Source organism: Sciurus vulgaris, assembly GCF_902686455.1.
Source record: "Sciurus vulgaris genome assembly, chromosome: 4".
Classification (NCBI taxonomy): Eukaryota; Metazoa; Chordata; class Mammalia; order Rodentia; family Sciuridae; genus Sciurus; species Sciurus vulgaris.
Genome location: NC_136464.1, coordinates 92,340,299 through 92,359,748, shown reverse-complemented (window position 1 = coordinate 92,359,748; position 19,450 = coordinate 92,340,299). Strand labels below are relative to the sequence as shown.

The window sequence follows — 19,450 nt, the reverse complement described above, 5'->3', positions numbered from 1 at the left end:
TTCTATTTATATACAGAATACTCAGTATTGAAACAATTGTATTGGTATTTTTTGTAATGTTTTGATATCATGAAAATTATGTAGATGTAAATTTCCTTCAAAATTCAGTATAATAACCATGTTACATCTGTCCTTGAATCATTTTGATATTCTTAAAACTAATGAATTTCCTTCTGTTCTCCTCTACTTACCATAAGTATATACTTGAAACCGTATCTTTCCAGTTTTAAGATTTCACATGCAACAAATAAAGTCATTCATTTGTGGGTCTTCATTAAAACTTTTCAAGTTCTATTGATTTAAAACTAATAAAAAAGGTTCAGGGAGATATCATCTCAATATAAGAACTATTAGAACTTTCAGATTGGATTATTGGATAAATTAAATACTACTTTAAGGATAAACAAGTAGAACCTGAAAAATGATATGTATGCAAATTTGTATAGAAGATATAAATTAAAATTTATATAAGAATTAAAAGGGAATTTGATCACATCAAGGAGAAGGTTTATTACTCCTCTGAGAAGTTGTGGTTCTATTTCTGCAATTGCACTCTGGACAGAACATCCCTCAGTGCCTGGTGGACCTGCTTGTTGCGCAGGGTGTAGATGACAGGGTTCAGCAGCGGGGTCACCACTGTGTTCACAAGAGCAGCCTCTCTATTGGAGTCCAGCCTGCTCGCTTGCTTTGGTTTCACATATATGAAGACACAACTGCCATACATTAGGGAGAGGACCATGAGATGAGATGAGCAGGTGGAGAAAGCTCTCTGTCGCTCCCTGGCTGATGGGAGACGCATGATTGTTACTACTATGTTGCTATATGCAATGATGGTTATAACCAGGGATGAGCAAAGGACAAATAAAGCAAGGTTGAAGAACAATATTTCAATAGAACTGGTTTCAGAACAGGAGAGATTTGTCAAAGGTCCAAAATCACAGAAAAAGTGAGGGATGACATTGGGGCCACAGAAAGATAACTGGGAAAGCATCACAACTGGAACTAACATAAAGAGGAACCCTAAAGCAAAGCAGCCAGAGACCAGCAGGAAACACATCTTTGGGTTCATGAAAGTGGCATAATGTAAAGGTTTGCAAATGGCCATGTACCGATCCATGGATAATACAGACAAAAGAAAGAAAACAGTTGCCCCCAGAAAAAGAATGATAAAATCTTGTGTGAAGCAGGCAGCAAAGGAAATTGTTTGTCTCCCTGACAGAAAAATGGTCAGCAGTTTTGGAATAACAGTGGTTATAAGGCAGCATTCCACGAAGGAGAAACTGCTGAGGAAGAAGTACATAGGTGTCTGGAGATGATGGTCTACCCAGATTATTGTGATTATGGTCATGTTTCCCATGACGGAGGTCAGATATGCAAGCAAGTGCACCAGGAAGAAGATGTGACCCAAATGCTGGACTGCAGGAAACCCCTCCAGAATGAACTCCTGGACTGTTGTCTGGTTCCTTAGTGGCTCCACCACCAACTTTTCCATTTCTTCAATCAACTGTTATTGAGTTCTTTTGCAGTGTCATGACTAAAGAATGGTGAACATGTAAAATAATAAGTCCTTGGCAACTGGGCTTGTTCATTCTTTTAAAACATTGTACTTAATGTTATGATTTTTGCCCACTGTTAAGTAAAAATAAGTGATTTTTATCTGTGACTATCTTTATATTACATGCATCCTAAAGTACTGGATAAATAAGAACTGTACATGTAATTACTCATGTTCATAAAGAATAATGTAATTCTAACAATATTAGTATTTTTCCTCTATAGTTTATTGCCGAGTTGGAAAAAGTCTATCTCTTTTAGTTAAATATTTGATCATGCAATATATTTCTGGTAAGATAACACATCATGTAGCCACAAGATGAATACTGTGAAAAGAAAATTATACCTTAACAAAACAAACTGTGGCAGTGAGTATAGCTCTATGGTAGAAAGTTTTTTTAGCATACGTAAAGAGGCCCTGGGTTTAATGTTCAGCACTACAGCAAACAAACACAATAAACTTATGATCATGGTCTGCCATCACCCTAAAATATTCCTTTACCCTATCTTGGTGTCTGCTTCCATATTTGGGGCCATAATATTCTTAGAAGGAAAATTTTCTGAGGTTCCAACTGTAGCCCTCTGATTTAGTTTAAAGGAGTCACATACCAACTCTAATCAGATTGTTGGGAACAAAGCCCAGGTCTTTTTGATTTAGATCCTTAGATAGATCAATAAAAAAGAAGTATTTTACCTTTATACCATGCTAAATGGTCAGTCTAGAGGAGAATTTCTATCTTCTGATCCTTCTAGTTTATATATTTATGGAATGCCTACAAAAAGAAAAAAAAAGAAAGAAAGAAAAGAAACAGAAAGAAGGATTGCATGACTCACTCCAGCAATTGTTTTCTGACACATTCTTCCTCTTATTATTTACAAAGTAGAATAGGTATTCTACCCGCTTCAAATTCATAACATTCTCTTTTATGAGCCCTTGTCATTCTGGTCAATTAGTATTCTGAGATCTTGGAACTAGCTGTCTGATTTAACCAAATGAAATACTGTTACATTTTTAGTGTGAGATATCAGCTTAAAGAGAAAGAAACTGCTTCAGTTTAAAATGAATGAATGGCAAGATTATCCAATCACACTAAGTCCACATACTCACCCACAGGCAGCTCACAGTAAAAAAAAGATCTATCCTCTCCTCTTTTTCTCTTCAGGAAAAAAACCTAAAATTCTGGACTAAGCAGATGAAATGTAAGTGAATAAACACTTGAGACTGGCATGTCCTTAATTTGCCTAAGTGATCCTCTCCTCTTTTACTCTTCAGAAAAAAACCTAAAATTCTGGATTAAGCAGATGAAATGTAAGTGAATAAACACTTGAGACTGGCATGTCCTTAATTTGCCAAAGTGAAAATTCAAATGTGGATCACCTCTACTAATCACCCTTAAATGAATTCACTTTCCAAGACTGAGATAAACCAAAGTGACAGCTCAATGGAAATCTTGCCTGATGAAATTCTGAAGAAGAAAGAAAACCATATATTTCCTAAGGTTCTGCTGGAACTTGAGAGTGAGTTCATTTGGAAATCTAACAGCTTTCATACCCTCCTTGCATCCTCAGTGTCCCCAGCCTCCCATTCTGTTCCTGCTCTTACATCAGACCTAGCAGGAAATCCTACATTTGGGCATGTAAATACTCAAGGACAGCTTGGAGACAACAGATTCATATTCAAATTGGCCCCTTATACATAGATAGTGTTTTTCTAAAATGCATTCCAGGGCATTCTCCAGACTAGGGAGAATACCTACACCACTGGGAACAGAAATGACAGTGATAGGATTTTGCCCTAACATACTGTATATATCTCTTGACACTGGTCAGGATCCACTAGGAACAGTGGGCAGTGCCAAGACACAACAGACATCATTAGGAGAAGATGGAACAAAAACATCCAGAGACCAATGTTCCTGTAAGATCCCTAGTAGGCATGTTGTAAAAAGAAAATTACTATTACTATTCATAGTTACTCTCTCATCATTATATATATAAATAATGTGAACCAAATATAATAATTGTCTAAATGGTTCTCTATGAAAATCTTTAAAAGTGGAGTATATCTAGTCTCCACAAGGCTTATGAAGTCCCAAACTATTGCTAAGATGAGGACAAAAGGCCAAGTGTGGAGAACTGGACTCCCACACAGCAGTAATGAAGTGAAACTCTCCCTTAATCTACCAAAGCAATATCATAGAAAGTCAGATAAAGCATGAAGTTTAAATAAGAGTCAGAGTCTCATAATACCCCAAATGTCCATTTTCAGTTGAAAATCATTTGTCATACCAACAAATAGGAAGATCTCAACTTTAATTGAAAAAGACAATCAATAAATACCAATATCACAATGATAGAGTGATTAGAATTATATGCAAGAATTCAAAGCAGCCATCATAAAAATGCCCTACTGAATTACAAATATACTGAAACAATTTTTTTAAATAGAAAGTCTTAGTAAACAAATAGTTTCAGTCAACCAGTAGAAGAAATAAAGAAGAATCAATTTAAAATTTTGGAACTGAAAAATCTCATAAATGAAAATTTTAAAAATTGCTAAGTTTAATAATAGAATGGAGGAAATGGAGAAATAAATGAACTAAAAGATAGAACAATGGAAACCACCCCATCTCAGCAAAAGAAAGAGAAGATGCAAACAAAAAGTAAATAGAGTCTCATGGATCTTTGGGACAAAATGTCTACTATTTATGTGGGCCTGGAGTCTGGAAAAGAGGAGAAAGAGGGCAGAGATGTTCCCAAATTTTGCATATCACTTAACTGACCCATTCTAGGAGATAGATGAATCCCAAATAGGACAAAACTGAAGTATCCTAACCAAGACAAAATGCAGTCAAACTTTTGATAATCAAAGACAAAAATATTTTAATTGTGCAAAAGGGAAACAACATATTACCTAAGTGGAAAAGAAATTCAAATGATGATTGATTTCTCATCAAAAAGCATGGAATTCAGAAAGAAATGTCACAATATTTTTCAATTGCTGAAGAAAGAACTGTCAATACATAGAATTCTGTGTCCAGAAGCATATATTAAGTGAAAATATTCTCCAGGAATTAAGTATAAATTAAATTAATTAAAATATAAATTAAGACATTCTCAGATAAATGAAAAGTAAGAATTTGTCACTAGCATGACTTTCCAAAAAGAATGGCCAAAGGAAGTTCTCTAAAACAAATAAATAGTATCTAAAGAAAAATCACTAAACTTGCTATATAAAGTGATACACTCAAAAACCTTATAGATAAATCAAAATGGAAATCTAGAAACAAAAGAAAACAGAGAAATTAAAAACAGAAAAATAGTAAAGAGGGAAAAAATGGCAGCCTAAGCCCTAAAGCACCAAAAATTACATAATTATACTGAAGGTGAATGTCTAGCTACACCTATTACAAAGACTGATTGAATAAACTAAAAATCTGTGTGTTGAAACACAATGTATATAAAAATACAGGGAATCTGATAGAGTATGAAAAAATATGGAAAGAAAAATGGGTGTGGTTATAAAAGGGAAACATTGAAGAGTAATAGTAATGAAGATGTTCAGTATCCGGACTCATATTAATGTGACATGGTACTGTATTTTTACAAGATGTTACTATTTGAGGAAACTAGAGAAAGGGAACATGGGATCACTGTACAATTGCATGTGAATATACAAATACAAATTTCATCTCAAATTTTTAATGAAAAATTGTAATGATAATTAGATAATACACTGTAACATGTTTTACTGTATTTTCTCCTACTCTTTCTTTTACACTGAAATAAAAGTGAATTTATTCTCTACAGCCCATCATCTGTAGAGTTACATTTATTGAATGTTGAACAAACCTTGCATCCCTGGGATAAAACCCACTTGATCGTGGTGCACTATCTTTTTAATAGTAATACTTGGGAATCAATCTAACTAAAGAGGTGAAAGACCACTACAATAAGAACTGCAGAACACTAAAGAAAGAAATGAAACAAAACCTAAGAAGATGGAAAGATCTCCCATGTTCTTGGATAGGCAGAATTAATATTGTCAAAACAGTCATTCTACCAAAAGTGCTACACAAATTCAATGCAATTCCAATTAAAATTCCAATGACATACTTCATAGAAACAGAACAAACAATCATGAAATTCATTTGGAAAAATAAGAGACCCAGAGTAGCTAAAGCAATCCTTAGCAGGAAGAGTGAAGCAGGGGGTATCACAATACCAGAATTTCAACTATACTACAGAGCAATAGTAACGGCATGGTATTGGCACCAAAATAGACAGGTAGATCAATGGTACAGAATAGAGAACACAGAGACAAACCCAAATAAATACAGTTTTCTCATAATAGGTGCCAAAAACATAAAATGGGGAAAAGACAGCCTGTTCAACAGATGGTGCTGGGAAAACTGGAAAACCATATGCAGCAAAATGAAACTAAATCTCTATCTCTCACCCTGCACAAAACTCAACTCAAAATGGATCAAGGACCCTGGATTCAGACCAGAGACCCTGCACCTTATAGAAGAAAAAGTTGGTCCAAATCTTCATCATGTAGGCTTAGGATCAGACTTCCTTAACATGACTCCCATAGCACAAGAAATAAAAGCAGGAATCAATAATTGAGATAGATTCAAACTAAAAAGCTTTTTCTCAGCAAAGGACACTATGAGCAATGTGAAGAGAGAGCCTACAGAATGGGAGAAAATCTTTGGCACTCACACTTCAGATAGAGCACTAATTTCCAGAATCTATAAAGAACTCAAAAACTTTACACCAAGAATACAAATAACCCAATCAACAAATGGGCTAAGGAAAGGAACAGACACGTCACAGAAGAAGATGTACAAGCAATCAACAGATATATGAAAAAATATTCAACATCTCTAGAAATACGAGAAATGCAAATCAAAACTACCCTAAAATTCCATCTCACCCCAATTAGAATGGCGATTATCAAGAACACAAGCAACAATAAGTGTTGGCAAGGATGTAGGGAAAAAGGTACACTTGTATGTTGCTGGTGGGGTTGCAAATTAGTGCAGCCACTCTGGAAAGCAATATGGAGATTCCTGAGAAAACTTAGAATGGAACCACCATTTAACCCAGATATCTCACTCCTTGGCCTATACCCAACGGACTTAAAATCAGGATATTACAGTGATGCAGCCACTTCAGTGTTCATAGCTGCTCAATTCACAATAGCCAGATTGTGGAACCAACCTAGATGCCTTTCAGTTTATGAATGAATAAAGAAACTGTGGTATATATACACAATAGAATATTAGTCAGTCATAAAGAAGAATAAAATTATGGCATTTTCAGGCAAATGGATGAAGTTGGAGAATATCATGCTAAGTGAGATAAGCCAATCTCAAAAAACCAAAGGACGAATGATCTCACTGATAAAGGGATGATGATACATAATGGGGGGTGGATGGGAGGCAAGAATGGAGGAAGGATGGACTATATAAAGGAAAAAGAAGGGTGGGAGGGGTGGGGGAAGGAAAAATAACAGAATGATACAAACATCATTACCCTATGTAAATGTATGATTACACAAATGGTATGCCTCTACTTCATGTACAACCAGAGAAACAAGTTGTACCCCATTTGTGTACAATAAAAAAAGAAGTAAAGATGAAAAATAAACATAAAAAAGAAATTCAAAAAACTGTCCCAATGGATATTCTTCATAGCACTAAAAAATAATCCTAAAATTGCAGATGAAGAACAAATGACCCAAAATAATCAAAGAAATCCTGACCAAAGAGAATAAAGTGTTCATCACAATGCCTGATTTCAAATTATACTACAGAGCAATAATAACAAAAGCAGAATGGTACTGGCATAGAAAGAGACATGTAGACCACAGAAAACCACACTAAACTACCATCATCTGATTTTTGACAAAGGTGTAAAAAAGATACATTGGAGAAAAAAACACTCGAACAAATGATGCTGGGAGAATTAGATATCTATTTATGGAAGAATGAAACGAAACTCCTACTTCTTGACCTCTATAAAAGTCAACTCAAAAAGGACTAAAATTTTAGGCATAAGACCAGAAACTTTGCAAGTGTTAGAATATATACAGGAAATACGTCCACAGATAGACATAGAAAATTACTTCCTGAATAGGATTCTGATAGATCAAGAAATGATAACAAGAATCAACACATGGAGTATTTTAAGTTAAAAAGCTTCTGTATAGCAAAGGAAATCATTAACAGTGTGAAGAGCCTTCAGAATGGGATACAATCTTCACCAGATACTCTTCCAACAGAAGATTGACATCCAGGATATATACAGAACTAAAAAAACCCAACACCAATAAAACAAGTACCCCATTTAAGAAATGGCAAATGAATACCATGTTAGTTCTCAAAAGAAAAAATACAAATGATTAAGAATTATATGAAAAAAATTTTCCACATCTTTGAGCCATTAGGGAAATACAAATCAAAAGTACACTGAGATTTTGATCTCACTCCAGTCAGAATGGTAATTATGACAAATATAATAATAAATGGTGGTGAGGAGGTAAGGAAAAAAGAATACTTACACACTATTGGTTGGAATGTAAATGAGTGTGTTGTTATGGAAGTCAGTATGGAGTCTCCTCAAAACAACAAAAATGGAACTATCATATGATAGAGCCATATCACTCTTTGGTATTTATCCAAGAGAATTAAAGACAGCATACTTTAGAGGTACATCCATACACACTTATTGCAGCACAATTCACAATAGCTAAGTTATAGGACTAGTCTCAGCATCCATCAACAAGTGAATTGATAAAGACTATATATATATATATATATATGTATATATATTTATTGTCATAAAGCTTTTTTCAGTCATAATGAAGAATGAAATTATGTCACCCACAGGAAAATGGATGAAACTGGAGAGCATCATATTAAGCAAAATAAGTCAGAGTCAGAAACACACATACCAGTTTTCTCTTATGTGGAAGTTAGTGGAAAAAGAAGGAGAGAATTAAAAAGACACCATGAAAGTAGAAAGGAGACCAGTAGGGTGGAAGAGAAGCATGAGGAGGAGGGAGGAGGAGAGGGTTTGTGGAGCCTTGGGGGAGCGACATTGATCAAATTATTTGTATGTACCAAGATGCCACAATGAGATTCAGCATTCTGCACAATTACTATGCATTAATTAAAAAAAGAAAGGATCTGGGAAATGTGGGAGAGAAGGCCTGAAAGAACATGCTAACTCTTATGGTGATACAATTCAAGTACCTCAGAAGCGCTTACAAACTCTGTTATGGGATAGAATGAGATCTGGGCCCTGACAAGCACAGTTCAGGCGATTGTCATATCTATGGCAGAAATAGGTGGAAGAGGCTTGAATCCCCAGAGCCTGATCACACTCACATGTGATCTGAAGTGCAGCAGCAGCATGAACCAATGACTCAGTAAGGAAGAGCTGCATCAGTCATTGTTCAGGCTGGAAAACAGATACCATGTCACCTATTTTAACAGAGAGAATTTATATGTTAAATTAGAAAAATTTAACCAACAAATTTTACATTCAAATGTTTGATATAAACATTTGGGTTGTCTATTAGGACATAAGGGAACCATGAAAGTGATGCAATGACAGTAATTGTGGAAGGCCACTCTATCTCCTAGGACTGAGGGACAAAGAGGTCACTAGAAGCCTAGAGAATGGCCTCCCATAAGCTGGGTCAGAGACCTCTGCATGTGGCATGAAAAGACTCTGCAAAGCTGGGACTCCACTTCTGAGGAATGAATGCTTCTCAGAGGGTGGTTCAGCTGTAGACTTGGAGGAGAGGCCCCACTGACCTGGAATTCAGGTCTCTGAGTAGTAAAATTGGTGACCACATGTTGGTATCTCTGAGAGGCCCAGTGAGGCTTTTCCTGCAAATGTGAAAACTGCAACCAAGAACTATCGGTAGATCCAACCACTGCTGCAAATTTAAAGATCCATCTTCAGGGTGATGCTGACAGAAGCAGGAAGCAAGGGGAAAAGAGTGAGTTCCTGCCCCCTCCTTCAGAGTTCCAGTCTCCTTCAAGAGACTAATAGCAATACATCTGAAAAGAAGAAATATGGTTTGCAGAATCCCAGGCTCAGAGGTGAGTTTGGAGAGAGAAATGGTTTATAATGAGCACAGTTGCCACACAAGGAAACCAAGACTCTCAAACCTGAACTAGCTCAGGTAGCAACCCAGCACAGGGGGAAGCAGGTAGATGTGGTATTCCACTGACAGGCAGATCCACATAAAATTCTGGTGAGCAGCTGAGTTAGTATCGAGAACAGGTAAGTGGAAGGTGGACTACGATTTTTTTCCACTGTCCAATAGAATGGATATAGATGAAAGTTCCATTTTATAAAACAAACTTTCATCGTACTGTCTAATCACATCTGTTGATTCAAATTCAGAAAAAAGAAGCATTCTTGTATGTCTCATTCTTCTGATTCATCTCTCATAGTCCGAGTAAGTCTTTAAGGGGGGAAAGACAGAATATGAGAACACATACCTCAGTACCAAAAAGTTCAGACTCTGACACATAGTGAACTGCCTAAGTCTGCCTAAGGTATGAGCCTTGCTCATTCCAAAATAGGACAAATAAACACCTAGTCACACTTTTTTTAGGAGTGCTGATATTTTATTTTTTCAAATAGTAACAATTACAATGTCATAATATACTGATCTGACTTGTAAAGAAGTTCATTCTAAAAACAAAATTTTCAAAGACTTCAAATGAGGTTTCATTTGTTGTTGTTTGTTTGTTTGTTTTTGTGGTGCTGGAGATCCAACCCACAGTTTTACACACGTGTTTATATATATATATATATATATATATATATATATATATATACACACACAATGGAATGTTACTCAATCATCAAGAAGACTCAAATTGTGGCCTTTGCTGATAAATGGATGGAAGAGGAGACTTATCAGACAAGTGAAGTAAGCCAGTTCCAAAAAACCAAAGACTGAATGTTCTCTGATATGTGGACACTAACGCACAATGAGGTGGGAGGGGTGGGAAGAATGGAAGCTCATTGGATTTGACAAGGAGACTGAATGGAAGGGCAGAGAGATGAGAATAAGAAAGACAATACAATGAATTGGACATAACTTTCTTATGTTCATTTACAAATACATGCCCAGTGAAACACTGCAGCAGGTACAACCACGAGAAATGGAGATTATACTCCATGTACACATATGTCAAAATATACTGTACTGTCATATATATATATAAATAACAACAAAAAAGACAGAGTTGGGGGATGTAGCTCAGTGGTAGGGTACTTTCCTAGTCACACTTTGATTCTTGAATATGACATGGAGCCAGCATAAGGACATTTTCTCATTGCATGCTTAGAGAGGGGTAGCTGGGTACACTGCAGACCCATATCCTGTCTGCATCAGCCAGACCCATCACTATGTGGTTGCTGGCGCTGGCAAACCAATCTTGTTTCCACCACTTAGAGGCGTTCACTGAAGTGAGGAAGACCAAAAGAAGAGTGGGGGTTGGGGATTCTTTCCAAGAAAGGATGTGCTTTCCTTGACTCAAATGTGTTATCAAAGGCAAAAAGTGTAGATATGGGTGGAAAGGAAGTTCTATCACCTCCTTTACGTGTCTTTTAAAGACTCGATAATATAATGTCACCAGTTAGCTGGTGACAGGAGGTGCTGCGTGTGGAATGCATGTAGGTCATGAGTTTGTCTGCATTGTCACAGGAGAAGTTAAAAGAGGTAACATTATAGGAAAGCAAGAGCTCATTTCTGTCTCAGTTAAGAAAGTTTGTGGGAGGAGGGGGCAGCAATCAGAGTCAGTTCCTAGAAAAGAAGCTGTAAAAAGAACAAAGTCTTAGTTGTTAGGTCCTTTGGAGGAAAAGGACACACATGTTGCTAGGAAGCAGATACTAAGCAAAATAGTAACTCAGCAGCTAGGGATGCTCTGCCTGCAGCAAGAAGGCTTAGAGAGAATTGCCTGCTGCTCATGCTGCTCATGTAGGACTTGAAACAACAAGATGAGCAGAGCAGAGAAGGGTCATCTAAAGACTAAAATGAACCTTTCTGGAGAAGAGGGAAAAAAAACTGTAGGGCTTGGAAGAAGGTGTGCTTTGGGGAGCCAGGGGAGCATTCAGGATGAAAGGCTAACCACCCATCTATGTTGGAGAACATGCCCATTTGGACCTTCCTGAGTGGAGATGGTGTCATTCATCTGCCCAATGACATAGATCTACTTTTGGCATCAGCAGTTACTGGAACGCTTTCTCATGTACACACCCTAGCTGCTTCTCCTCACTGCATCACGTTTGGAGAGCCAAGTCCTCAGCTGTCCACAGCCCCTATCTGTGTGGTGCCACACACCTTGCTTCTTACTTCCCAGCCAGCCACTGCAGGCACTCTGAGCCAGAGGGGACTGAGGCTGTGGCACTGAGGCTGCCATAGCCATTTTACCTTCAATGATCACAACAACAGTAATGTCTTAATAGCACTTTGTATCATTTTATTCAATTATCTCATTAAATTTTGGTAGCATCAGTAGGTTGTTTTTTGTCATAAAACTTAGAAGGAAATTAGGGCTCAAATGGGCTGAGAGCTTCTGAAAGACTCTGGATTTGAACTCAGATTTTCCTCCTTCCAGATCAGGACTCTTTCTACACTCATACTTCCTCTCTGAGCATCTACAGCACCATTTTTCCATGAGTGAAATGCAATACTTTTTATGTCTTTTCTTTGCATACTCAGTATTGTGGGTTCTGATATCTGTTTAACTGTGTGACCAACTTTCTAAGAATATAGATCAAATTTCATATTTCTGTTTTGTCATATTTCTATTTGTTTCTCTTAAACTCTCAGTACACTTCCAAGTACTTCTTACATTTTAAAAGATTTTGTAATGTAGAAAATGTAAAATTTATAAGAAATGAAGTTGAACAACACTACAAATACTCCTTGGGGCATGTTGAAAAACTATTAGTAACATATTAGTAATGGAATCCTTGCTAACAGTTTTCAAAGTCATGGTTAGTGGAAAGACTTTAAGACCCCTGAAGACTTCAACATGTAAATGGGGGCTCAGAATTCTATCAGGAGAGATTAGCCCTTGTCCTAAACAATGTACATGCCAAAGCCACAGTCCATCACAACTCATCAAATTATTGAATTTCATACCCCAAATTAATGTGCTTCTGATAAACAATAATGACAATACTGGTTGAAAAATCAAAGACAACGTGTCCATTCGAAATCAAATACCCAACACTTCTCTCAGCTTCTGCCTAAAACAGCCAACAGTATGTTTTTTTCAGTAAGAGAGACACAGCTTAACATTCCCACCTTGCTTCTCTTATCATGATAAAGACTATAGATTTTTCAGGACAGTTTTTTTAATAGCACAGGGCACAGAGAATTTGTCCACTCAGTTTATTCAGAAGCAATTTGAGGAAAACAATGTTTCAATGTTCCTGCTACTGTTGAATCATATCAGTTGTCTCAACTCCAGGCCAATGAAGTAGACATATATATCTCAAGGTCCAAGAACAAAGTCAAGGGTTGAGAAATCTTGGGGCAATTGTTTCTAGGAGCATAAACCACACATCAGTTGTTACACTTGGAATGTATACGTTCAAGGCAAAGTTCTGATTTTTTTTTTTTTCAATGCTGGGCATTGAACAAGAACTGTACCAACTGAACTATATCCCCTGATCTTAAAAATCTGTTTTGCCTTGAGTCTCAGTAAGAAGAAAAGGGAAAAGAGTAGCAACAGTTCACATTACAGTAAAAAACAAATTGTCTTTATGAAGTTGAAGGGTCTCCAGGGGAAGCAGCTGAGGTAGGATAGTAGAAAATTTCTTAGGGATCAGTGGTCACCCTAAAGCAATTCTTCAGTCTGACAGTTCTACAAATGCTGTGGACTCCACTCATCCTGCCTAACTCTGATTAGGTACATGCACCTAAATTCTAGGTGCGATTTAACAATTTACACACTGAGCATAGTACATTTGAAAGAAAAGAAAAGGTTTTCATACTCTGTAAGTCTAAAATACTAGAAGCACTTTTCTTCTCCTAGGAAGATTTGTATCCCTGTAAACTAAGCACCTTGTAGTCAGACCATGAGACCCCTCAAAGTTTGTGGGCTGAAACCCAGCCACAGTCTTCCATCAGACATTCTAAGGACAACAGAATCCTGAGTCTGTTCATGCAGATATTGTACTGGGATGGAAGAGATAGGCTTATTTACATGCATTCCAGAAACTTGCTCCTCAGACCACCCACAGGAAGGTGAATTCCCACTAAAACTGCAGTCTCTAAGAAGAAGAGCTGCTGAAAACACAAATTAACATCTGAAGAAGGGGAAGAACTTGGCAAGAGCTGCTTTCACCTCCTTGTTTCTCAAAGTATAGATGAGAGGGTTGAGGGTAGGACTCAACATAGTGTATAGCACACCAGCCACCTTGCTCTTCTCTGCACTGTAGCTGGAGACAGGGCTTATGTAGGCATAGAAGACAGAGGTGTAATACATGCACACCACAATGAGGTGGGAGGAACAGGTGGAGAAGGCTTTCTGTTTCCCCTCTGAAGTCCTCATCTTCAGGATGCTAGAAATGATGAACCCATAGGACACGAGGGTCATGAGGAAGTTTAGTATGCCATAAAAGGCATCAGCCAGGACAATCATGACACTGTTCACAAAGGTGGAGCTGCAGGAGAGAAGCAGCAGAGGAGGAACCTCACAGAAGAAATGGGTAATGACATTAGGGCCACAGAAATTCAAACGCAGCATCAGCCCTGTGTGGATGGCTGTGTTGGAGGCACAGAGCACCCACACTCCGGTGGCCAGCAAGCTGCAGAATGCCTTGCTCATCATGGTGCTGTAATGCAGTGGGTGGCAGATGGCTGCGTACCGGTCATAGGCCATGACAGTGAGGAGCAGCAGCTCTGAGGATGCAGACCATGTGAGGAAATAGAGCTGTGCCATGCAGCCCCCATAGGATATGAAGCTCTTCTCTGACACCAGACCCTCCAGTGCCTTGGGCATGATGGAGGAGGTACAGATAATGTCCATAGTAGCCAAGTTGAACAGGAAAAAGTACATGGGGGTATGGAGCCCAGGGTTGAAGGAGATGGCCAAGATGATGAGGATGTTCCCTGTGAGGGCCACTGAGTAGAGGGAGAGAAAACAACTGAATAAGAGCACATGGTGTTCTGGGTGCTCTGAGAAGCCCTGCAGGATAAACTCTGTTACCATTGTCTGGTTACTCATGGTCCCTGGGTGGAGAGGGTGTTCTGGGACTATCAGGAGAATCTTCACCCACAGTTTCATGTGATTTCAGGACTAAAGAGAGAGAAATGAGAGGTATCTTAACACCACTATGATCATGTTTCAATGAAACCTAACAACATGGCATGTATAATATGCATAGATACTAGGATGTATTATGATAAACATATCAATATTACATAGGCAATGGGCATGAGCATCCAGTTTATAAAATGTTCAGATGGGGCCAATTTAACCTGTGAAGCATCATTCAATGTCAAAGAAATGCAAATTAAAGTAATGATCCAACTCTTATCATCCATCATTTGATAAAGTCAGAAAAGGAAGATATTGACTAGCATGTGTGGGTGCCAGATGAAAGTCTTTCAAATGAAATGATGGCATTTGCAGGAAAATGGATAGAACTAGAGACCATCATTTTACTCAAAGGTTAAAGTTGAATGTTTTCTCTCAAACGCAGAAGCCAAGGAGGAAAAGGAAAACAACAATGGGGGTGGATCCCCTAAAAATCAACGAGAGATCAGTAGAGGAAAGGGACGGAGGGTGGGAGGTGGGGAGAGAGGGAGGAAAAGCTTGGAAGTCATCTTGGTCAAGTGATATTGTTATATTGAGTGCATGTATGAATGTGTAACAAGCAATCACATCAATATGTACAATTATAGTGCACCAGTAAAAAATGAGGAAATAAAAATATAATTCCAATTATGAAGTCAGAATAAAAAAGAAAACTATATGTCATTAGTAACATACAAACTACATCTTCCATTTGAAACAAAATTTTCCTTTGAGGAATCTTATCCTAGGGAAATAATTTAAAACATCTTCAAACTGTCAGATAGCATTATTTATGATTGAAAATTTGAAAGTAATCTGTACTCTAAAGGGCAAGTTTATTATGATATATTGATACCATATAATACAGGGCAGTTATAAGAGAAGATACTTTGGAAGTGTTTCATTGATACTTTTATAACCAGTGAGTCAGGCATGGTAGCTCTTGCCTGTAATCCCAGTAATTCCGGAGGGTGAGGTAGGAGGATTGCGAGTTCAAAGCTAGTGTTAGCACTGTAACGAGACACTAAGTAACTCAGTGAGACCCTGTCTCTAAATACAATTTTATAAATGGGTTGGGGATGTGGTTCAATGGTTGAGCCTCTGTGGATTCACTCCCCAATATATAGTTTAAAAAAAAAAAAAGATAAAACAAAAACCAGTGGAAAAACAGCACAATGGGATTTCATTTGTCTCTATATTAAAAAATCTATATCATATTTACTTTTTGCAAGAATGCTATTAAAGTGATTATTGTAAACACACACACACACACACACACACACACACACACATAAATCTAGAGAGTGATAGACCAGAGTTTGAGCCATAGGAATGGACTACGATTGAGTTTCCTTGATTTTGTTAGCTGGTATTTCCTATTTTCTTATGAATGAGCCTGGTAAAATGCAGGTGTTTCATTTAAGTCTTCCATCAGTTCTCTTGAGACTCCTCACATCCTCGCAGAATTATACACTGACTTGCCTCCAGTCCTTGGGACTGCTTGGTCAAGGACCCACCTATCTCTCACAGGTTGATGGACGTGCCCCATCTGTCTCTGGACAGCTTTCATGGACCCCAGCCCCATGCCTGGCCTTCAAACATGTATGTTGAAATAATGCTGAAGAACCATCCAGTATGAATGAAAGCAGCATGATTTCTATTCTTAAGACAGCGCACACTAAGAGTTAAGATAAAATTAGCATGGTACCACGTCTGCTTTCTCTTTTTCAACTCCACTCACCAAAACAGTTAAGATTATTTTCATTTTTTTAAATTCAGAATTCCAATTTTGTTCCAACTTCAAGAAATACTTTCACCACTAAAATATTAAGGTTTATAGAAATATTGACCTATGGTTTAGGTTACATCTCTTCTTAATAAGGTGAAAACTGTTTGTTTGTTTTTTAAATAGAAAACATAAACTTATTATGATCTGGAACAAATAATGAAAACACCAAAGTTCTGTTCGTGTGTCTTCCCTGGAGCAATGTATCAGGACAGCTCAAGCATTTTGTGAGTAAAAATAAACACAATGTGTTTTAGATGATTTCATTTTTGTTTGGCTAAACAAACACAAACAACCCTGAATACTTACTCATGCCCAGTTTGACTTAGGGATGTAGAGAAAGAACTAACTTTATTCGATCCTTGCTGAAGATCTAGGGGTTGATTCCTGCTCATCACCAGGGACCACTGTGAGGCTGAACAGCTGAGTTAGGTTACAAAGGAAGACTTGGCTTGACCCCACTCATGCTTCTCCACTTCCCACTAATATCCCCCCAGGGTATCAAGCACCCGACTCCCCCAGTCCCACATCACATGTGACAGACACACCAGAGCTGTAGTGCTGAAGTCGAGTCTGGAGGAGGAAAATGCATCCAACCCAACACTTAGAGAGCAGTCGTGGGTCAGGCCTGCCACATGCCATCACTAGGCACCAAGAAAGCCTATGATACACAGGAAACTTCAACCCAGTGTTTTCTCTTAACTCAGTTGTAGAGTGAGTGCAGGGAAAAAAGTCTAAATGGATCTGCTACATAAATGAAGGATTTCAACAGGTGTTAGGTATGACAACCTACTTTCTTCACATTCAGGAAGCAAAATAACCCTCAGCTAGCCATCCACTCACTGTGATTTCCAGGCTAGGTAGATGTTCACCTCCTCCAACTGGTCAATAGTGAGGTCAAAGTGTCAGGACACCAAAGTTCCTTCCATGAGGATGACCATGAAGTCTCTGCTGGACCTCAGCCAGTCATTCCTTCTTCTGAAAATAACAAAGATTTTTCTCCCAGGAGGTTCAATTGACATTGGCATTTTTTCTCATCAAGCATCACCAATTGTTACTAAGGATCTGAAGGGAAAGAAAAGAATTTAGATAGCAATCAATAACAATCAAACAGTAATACACACCTGTTCAGTCAAACAACACAATGATGCCCATAGTCAAGTCAATAGGATATTAAAATAGTGGTTATTTTCAATTTTTATGAAACATTTTGGTGGTCAATTTTTCTAGAAAATAAAAGTATATCATAGAATATTTCCATCACTATAGAAAATCAATAGATGCACTGATAATCTCTGAAGTTCAAATGTTCATTTTATTGAGGTTTTCCTAAACATAGATTGAATTACATGGACTGCAATTTACTTTTCATGGAATTTTATCTAGGTTCCAATTTATTTTCCATAGCTCCATATGCAGAACTGTAGAATTCTTACTGTTACTAGGTACTTAATTAATAAAGGAAACTTTGACTTCTTCATTATCTTTATCTCTTAAGGGATGCAAGGAATTCCACAAATACCATGTAAAATCCAATGTCTTTTCATTTTAAATAAGATAGATATTTCTAAATGTAAATATATTCTGAGAACAGAAAACAAACTCAAAATAGGACAAAATTTCAAACATGAATCAATAGATCTGAAAGATATTTTGAAAATGACATTGTCAACCTGGTTATTAAAAAGTCAATGTGAATCTAAGTGACTTAACCCTGGTCATACAGAGTATTTGGGACAAAGCTAGTATCTAATCCCTAGGTTTGGCATTTCAGTCCAACATTATTTGTTGTGTAATTTGTCAATTGCCTCTCTATTAACAACTCTCGAAATATAAAAAAAAAGGACTAAGAAAAAGAAATAGCAATTAAGAATTTATATGACTATTCTTAGAGTTGAGCTATGGATTCGAAACCCTAAATTCTCAGTCAGTTTTAGCATCCCATTTGTTCACGTTGTTTCCCTTATCAGAGGAATAGCCACCGAAAATATTCAAATATTCCTGGCTCTAGGTTACCAAAATAAAACCAGCAGGTCTACTTACAGTTAAAGGCCCATTCTAAGCAGACAGTGTTACAAGTAGAACGTTTCCTATTTTTATAACACCAAATAGAATGAACCCAACTCAGAATATTCACAACTATCTCAAAAAATTTATTTCACCTTTGTGGAGCTAATAGATCTTGTGTATGGCTTTCCTCTCTCTGTCAACCACCATGGAGGTGTCAGTGTGTACAACCTGTGACACAGTCTAGACAGATACAGCTTCCTTCCCATATTTAAGCTGATCTTGTCACGGAATTTGGACTTATCTTTAGCAACATCTCTCCCTGTCTGTGGGAGTCACTTGGGACAGATGTTCACAACCAATACTCTAAGTAGACCCTGAAGGAGCAATTAAATTTTAAGTCCCTATTTGTGGGAACTTGGCTGACATGCGTGTTCACCCAAAGGCCAGTTGAAGCTTTGATCCAATGTGGGGCAAAAGGGTGTAAGCTTCTGTGGGGAGACACAGGACCACAATTGTCCCAGCTCAGAGTAACCACAGCAGGGCTCTTGTGCTCAGGAAAATGTGTTCACACCAAGGGATTTAGGAGAGAGTGATGGACCAGAAGCTAGATTCCTGACTGCCTTCCATGGAAATGAAGGGATGCAGCAACCACCCCTGAGCTTGTGGGCAAAAACCCACTTCTGCTCACAGAGCTGCCCCCTGCTGGACCTCACTCAGCTCAGCTCCTTTACCTCCTGCCTTCTTCCCTTCC

The 19,450-nt window shown here is 37.7% G+C and overlaps 2 protein-coding genes across 2 annotated transcripts; both read right to left on the bottom strand.

Moving 5' to 3' along the window:
* Positions 1-535: 535 nt before the first annotated feature.
* Positions 536-1,492, bottom strand: LOC306660634 (olfactory receptor 6C74-like; the record flags this gene model as incomplete). Its single annotated transcript, XM_079138998.1, has 1 exon — positions 536-1,492. One exon carries the CDS (start codon positions 1,490-1,492, stop codon positions 536-538), a length of 957 nt encoding a protein of 318 aa, XP_078995124.1.
* Positions 1,493-13,746: 12,254 nt separating this feature from the next.
* LOC306660011 (olfactory receptor 13A1-like) lies at positions 13,747-14,897 on the bottom strand. The gene has a single exon (XM_079138067.1). It carries the CDS (start codon positions 14,889-14,891, stop codon positions 13,905-13,907), a length of 987 nt encoding a protein of 328 aa, XP_078994193.1. The 5' UTR covers positions 14,892-14,897; the 3' UTR covers positions 13,747-13,904.
* Between the last annotated feature and the right edge of the window lie 4,553 nt (positions 14,898-19,450).

What these genes read in the sequence shown, in the direction of transcription:
- LOC306660011 (XM_079138067.1), bottom strand. Translation starts at nt 14,891, where the DNA reads ATGAAACTGTGGGTGAAGATTCTCCTGATAGTCCCAGAACACCCTCTC.